Here is a 6085-nt window from a genome sequence, read left to right on the forward strand (position 1 = left end):
AAATGGTAATCAGCTCCCGTCCCCTGTGTACGGCGGACCCCGGGCAGGTGCAGCTGCGATTATGGGATATTTATTGCCGCCTTCCTCTCTGCTGCAGAAGATTTACTCTGTTACTTTAATTAAACACAATCTCACTTCGCTGGATCAGGAAGGAAACAAAACATTTTTTATACTAATTTCCAGGAGGTGACAGTGGCTCGTTCACGACCGTCACATCCATCAGGGAGGAACGCTCTGCAGCATGGAGTATCCCACCTCGGGGTGGTCTCGTAATCTCTGGGTCAGAGTCACCAGGTCCCGGGGCCCAAACAGTAAACTGGTGCTGGGTGACAGATCCGCACCGCAACGTTACTTTTGATTTTATCATAAAATGTTGCACTTTATTAACTACAAATTTGGCCAGAAAATCCACATCCATGAGAGTGTACCCGTCTAGCAGAGCGGTTCATAACCCCCCACGGACCACACAGTCTCTGACTCATGTGCAGCCCTCGGATAGGACACTCAGTCTATGCACCCCCTCCTTTTCCGATATCGCCTCGCTGTCCCCTGGGCAAAGCACGGAGAGAATCAATAGCAATTATGAGTAACATTTCCATGCGGTGAAACCGCGGCGGCCCTGGAGGTCCCGGCGCTAAATATACATTACCATATCACAGACAGGTGGGGGGGGTGTTAACCCAAAGTGATACGTAGGACTTGTGCATGTCGCCATCAGTGGAATAGCACTCCCATCATCCAGAACATGATTGACCTCTGCAGACACTCGCAGCACAGAGAGGTCACCAAGGGCAGGAGTGCGGATTGTCCTATAATAATCTTTATTTTTTAATAATAATCTTTATTTTTATATAGCGCTAACATATTCCGCAGCGCTTTACAGTTTGCACACATTATCATCACTGTCCCTGATGGGGCTCACAATCTAAATTCCCTATCAGTATGTCTTTGGAATGTGGGAGGAAACCGGAGAACCCGGAGGAAACCCACGCAAGCACGAGAGAACATACAAACTCTTTGCAGATGTTGTCCTTAGTGGGGTTTGAACCCAGGACTCCAGCACTGCAAGGCTGTAGTGCTAACCACTGCGCCGGGGGGCCCCTGTATAGGTGGGTGACATGAGGATGACCTCCGATACCTCTTATAATATCCAGGCGGGGGTGCAGTGAAGTCTAAGCTGTCACTTTATTCTCCGCAGATCGACAGAGGAGACTTCCAGCAGGACTCCGTGCTCAAGCAGCTCGAGGTCTTAAAGGAGGAAGAAAAAGAGTTTCAGAAGGTGAGACGAGAACGAGGCGCTGCACCCTGTGTGCAGAGCATGGAAGGTGGGCGCCAAGATCTCTGCTAGCTCTCAGTGACTGAACACTATCGTCTACACCTACACATAAGCTAATCCATTATATGATGATACACAGAACTCTGTGTGTAACTATGTAACAGATCAGCACACCGGGGACGGATCATCTCCCCACGAATCCTTGCTCTTATTTATCCTGAACATCGCTATTAATTACATTGGATTCACATTTATTCTGCAGCCAGAAAATGATCCCAACATCCAGCCAATGTCATTAATAACCGGAGTCCTGGGGGTGATGATCCGACCCCACAGATCTCACATCATCCCATCTGTTACAGAGGAGACAGGAGGGTCCCCACAAGCCTCATACACAGGAGATCTGGGGGCAGTGATACTAGATGTCTAGAGCAACCTTGAAGTAATGGGGGGTCAACAGATGCTGATAACGGAGGCGACGGGCGCTCAACAGATGCTAATAACGGAGGCGACATGCGGTCACCAGATACTGATGATGGAGGCGACGGGCAGTCACCAGATACTGATGATGGAGGCGACGGGCGGTCACCAGATACTGATGATGGAGGCGACGGGCGGTCACCAGATACTGATGATGGAGGCGACGGGCGGTCACCAGATACTGATGATGGAGGCGACGGGGTCACCAGATGCTGATAACGGAGGCGACATGCGGTCACCAGATACTGATGATGGAGGAGACGGGCGGTCACCAGATATTGATGACTGAGGCAACATGCGGTCACGATACTGATGATGGAGACGACGGACAGTCACCAGATACTGATGATGGAGGCGACGAGTGCTCACCAGATACTGATGACTGAGGCAACATGCGGTCACCAGATACTGATGATGGAGACGACGGGTAGTCACCGGATACTGACGCATTTTTTCCACACTTGCCTAAGGCTACGTTCACATTTGCGGTGTGCGCCGCAGCGTCGGGCGCCGCAGCGTCGCCGCATGCGTCATGCACCCCTATATTTAACATGGGGGCGCATGGAAATGCGTCGCACTTGCGTTTTGCGCCGCATGCGTCGCTGCGGCGCCCGCGTCTGGGCGCAGAGATCGCAGCAAGTTGCATTTTTGCTGCGTCCAAAATCAATTAAACAAAGGACGCATGCGGCGCAAAACGCAGCGTTGTGCATGCGTTTTGCTGCGTTTTTGTTTGCGTTGTGCGCTGCGGCGCCGACGCTGCGGCGCACAACGCAAATGTGAACGTAGCCTAAAACATTTGCACAGTGCAGTACATGTTTTTTTCATATCCCCCCATCTGTCCCCTTCACCAGTGACCGTATCATGTCGCCCCTCAGTCAGCATTACTTACATACAGATGAGAATACGGTTTACGGAATAATTAATCTTTTCTCCCAAACAAATGATTTAATGTTATATTTAATCAAAGTGGCTTCCATAGTAACCGCTGCAGACGGCAACAAGCGATTTTTGAGCTTTTTGTGTCTGGTTCTGTTCAGGATCTTTCCCCCAATCTGATGTTGAAGTACAATGAATACTCAAGTCATTGACCGCTCTCCGCCCCGATCACTGACCGCTCTCCGCCCCGGCCACTGACCGCTCACCGCCTCTTCTGCTGAAGGGTCTAATCTTACAGCATTCCGTACGACAGATTGAGGCATATTACGTTCTGCAGCTTTCTACTTCACCTAGCCAAATCAGATCTCATACTTGGCACTGATGAGGGGCCACACCCCAAAACACTGTGTCTGCAAATTGAGATTCTGGTTTGACTTTTATCCTTAAGGTACCGTCTCACAGTGGCACTTTTGTCGCTACGACGGTACGATCCGTGACGTTCCAGCGATATCCATACGATATCGCTGTGTCTGACACGCTACTGCGATCAGGGACCCCGCTGAGAATCGTACGTCGTAGCAGATCGTTTGAAACTTTCTTTCGTCGCTGGATCACCCGCTGTCATCGCTGGATCGGTGTGTGTGACACCGATCCAGCGATGTGTTCGCTTGTAACCAGGGTAAACATCGGGTTACTAAGCGCAGGGCCGCGCTTAGTAACCCGATGTTTACCCTGGTTACCATTGTAAATGTAAAAAAAAAAAAACACTACATACTTACATTCCGATGTCCGTCAGGTCCCTCGCCGTCTGCTTCCTGCACTGACTGTGAGCGCCGGCCGTAAAGTAAAAGCAGAGCACAGCAGTGACGTCACCGCTGTGCTGTGCTTTACGGCCGGCACTGACACAGTCAGTGCGGGAAGCAGACGGCGAGGGATCTGACGGACATCGGAATGTAAGTATGTAGTGTTTGGTTTTTTTTACATTTACAATGGTAACCAGGGTAAACATCGGGTTACTAAGCGCGGCCCTGGTTACCCTGGGACTTCGGCATCGTTGGTCGCCGGAGAGCTGTCTGTGTGACAGCTCTCCAGCGACCACACAACGACTTACCAACGATCACGGCCAGGTCGTATCGCTGGTCGTGATCGTTGGTAAATCGTTTAGTGTAACGGTACCCTTAGTCATATTGCAAGGCTCGATAAAGTGTTGATAGTGACTTTTATGATTGCTGCTTCCAATAGATGGTGTTTTTTCTGAAGAGGCAATTTGCATATTTAATTTCCCAGAGGAGCATGCAAGACCTACAAGTCTCCTCACTCTGACATGCCAGGACTGGCTTGTCACTCTCCACAAGAACCGTTACCCCTTAGTAAAATTCTTCAATATATAAAGTCTCTACAATTTAAGATTTCTGCTTTCTGACTTTGCATATAATCTTTAACCACAAAAAAGATGCAACAACCCCTGGATGTAAAATGCCCAACAAATCTCCACTGTATCAGCTGTAAAGTTCGGCTCAGGAGTCCTGCGGCCGGTCCGTGCATCGCGGTCAGACGCACAGATGTGTGAATCCGTCCTAACGCCAGTGATGTATTCTCACGTTGTGTGGACCCTGTGATGCGTCCTTACCATTTTCACAGCTAAATGACTAATTAATGACCATTTATCCTGAAATAATGAGTTCCCTTTTTCCCCAGGATCCCACTAATGGCTACTACAGCGTCAACACCTTCAAGGACCACCACTCAACCCCAACCATCTCGTTATCCAACTGCCAGCCAGACGTACGACCAGCAAACAAGCAGCGGGTGCCCACGGGCATGTCCTTCACCAACATCTACAGCACGCTCAGCGGCCAGAACCGTCTGTACGACTACAGCCAGCGCTTTGTCCTTGGAATGGGCAGCAGCTCCATCGAGCTTTGTGAACGCGAGTTTCAGAGGGGCTCAATGAGCGACAGCAGCTCCTTCCTGGACACTCAGTGTGACAGCAGCGTCAGCAGTAGCGGGAAGCAGGATGGGTACGTCCAGTTTGACAAGTCCAGTAAAGCGTCTGCTTCCTCGTCCCACTACTCCCAATCATCTTCTCAAAACTCGGACCCCAGCCGGCCCCTTCAGAGGAGAATGCAGACTCATGTGTGACCATGGGCCTTATGCGAAATGCACTGGGGATAGCGGGAGGAGTAGGACATTCAAGCAAGGAAAACTATGGGGATCTTGAGGCCGGGATCTAAGGGTCATGTGGAGCCTTTCGAAATATTTATCTAGTTTTATATTTATATGGAAAAAAAAAGAGGAGAGGACAAACTCCATATTGTACAAGCACTTTGTCATATGGAGTACAAGAAGCCATGTTTCTATTCCCTTTGTTGGGAATGATCCGTTTTATAGACTATCCCCGGAAAAAAAAAACATCCAAAAAATGTCATGCTCCAAGTGGAGCTGCGGCGAAGCAGGAATCTAGCCATTAGTAAGCACAATGACGAAGAGAAATTCAAATAATGGCAGGGTAGGAGAGGGACTGCAACACAGGGACCCCGAAGGGGGACGTCTCCAGTTCATGAGGCAGAAAGATGGCCTATACGTGACGAGGGGAGGTCCCAATCTATTCCTTGCATCGCCCAGTATATACATAAAAATACGTCATTCAGTACGTGATTAAACCCCCAACATTCCCCAATACTATGTAGGACGATGCTCCCACCGGTGGGGATGTGACTGGAGGAAACCATGACGCAGATCTTGATTTTGTTTTGTTTCATCTTGTATTATTTTGTCATGTTTTATTATAAAAATATATATATATGAAAAAAATCTAGTTTCAGGGACTATGAGGACTGGAGTCGTCGGTTCCCATCGTGACACGTCTTTTCACCCTTCACATGGGAGACGTCATGCGCTATAATTTATATGATTATTTTATACTGTTCATACATTGTTTCTACTGTCATGAAGAATTAACTGATCTGAGGGTGTTTATGGGTGGTCTGAGGGTACCACAATGGGTGCTGACCACAGGCCTGGTCACATGATTATTAGATCAAACTATTCTGTGCCAGCCAGGGCGCAAAATGTGGTAAGGTAAATAAGCGTTAATGTGTTATCCTTCAATAAAATAGGCAGTGTGTGTGTCATAGTTCAGTCGGCCATGTTTGTTGGATAATCTATATATACATATCTTTTAATAAATCCATGTCCAGGCACAGGACAGCCAATCACTGTTGTCTTTGATGTGTTCAATACATCTTTGCTGCTTTCAGTTATCTCACATGATCTTAATTCAATAGACCCAGGTTAGGACAAATTACAAATGGCTGCACTATAGACCATTATCTGAAGATTACAGGTATGTTCCCCACCTTATTCAGTAGAGGGCCCCCCTCTAACTCCATAGCTCATCATAAATCAACAAAATATATCTTTCTAACAACCACCAGAAGTTGTGAACTATGA

The 6085-nt window shown here is 48.3% G+C and overlaps 1 protein-coding gene across 2 annotated transcripts in view; it reads left to right on the top strand.

The window, feature by feature from the left end:
- The window catches only part of KIRREL3 (kirre like nephrin family adhesion molecule 3), an 823243-nt gene extending 817393 nt beyond the window's left edge, over window positions 1-5850 (top strand). For both annotated transcript variants that reach the window (XM_077249436.1, XM_077249437.1), the window contains 2 exons: window positions 1199-1279; window positions 4331-5850. In XM_077249436.1, the coding sequence (XP_077105551.1) occupies window positions 1199-1279; window positions 4331-4774 (525 nt within the window). In that variant the 3' untranslated portion in view covers window positions 4775-5850. The remainder of the gene's footprint in view (window positions 1-1198; window positions 1280-4330) is intronic.
- Window positions 5851-6085: the final 235 nt, after the last annotated feature.

This window comes from Ranitomeya variabilis, chromosome 4, assembly GCF_051348905.1.
Source record: "Ranitomeya variabilis isolate aRanVar5 chromosome 4, aRanVar5.hap1, whole genome shotgun sequence".
Classification (NCBI taxonomy): Eukaryota; Metazoa; Chordata; class Amphibia; order Anura; family Dendrobatidae; genus Ranitomeya; species Ranitomeya variabilis.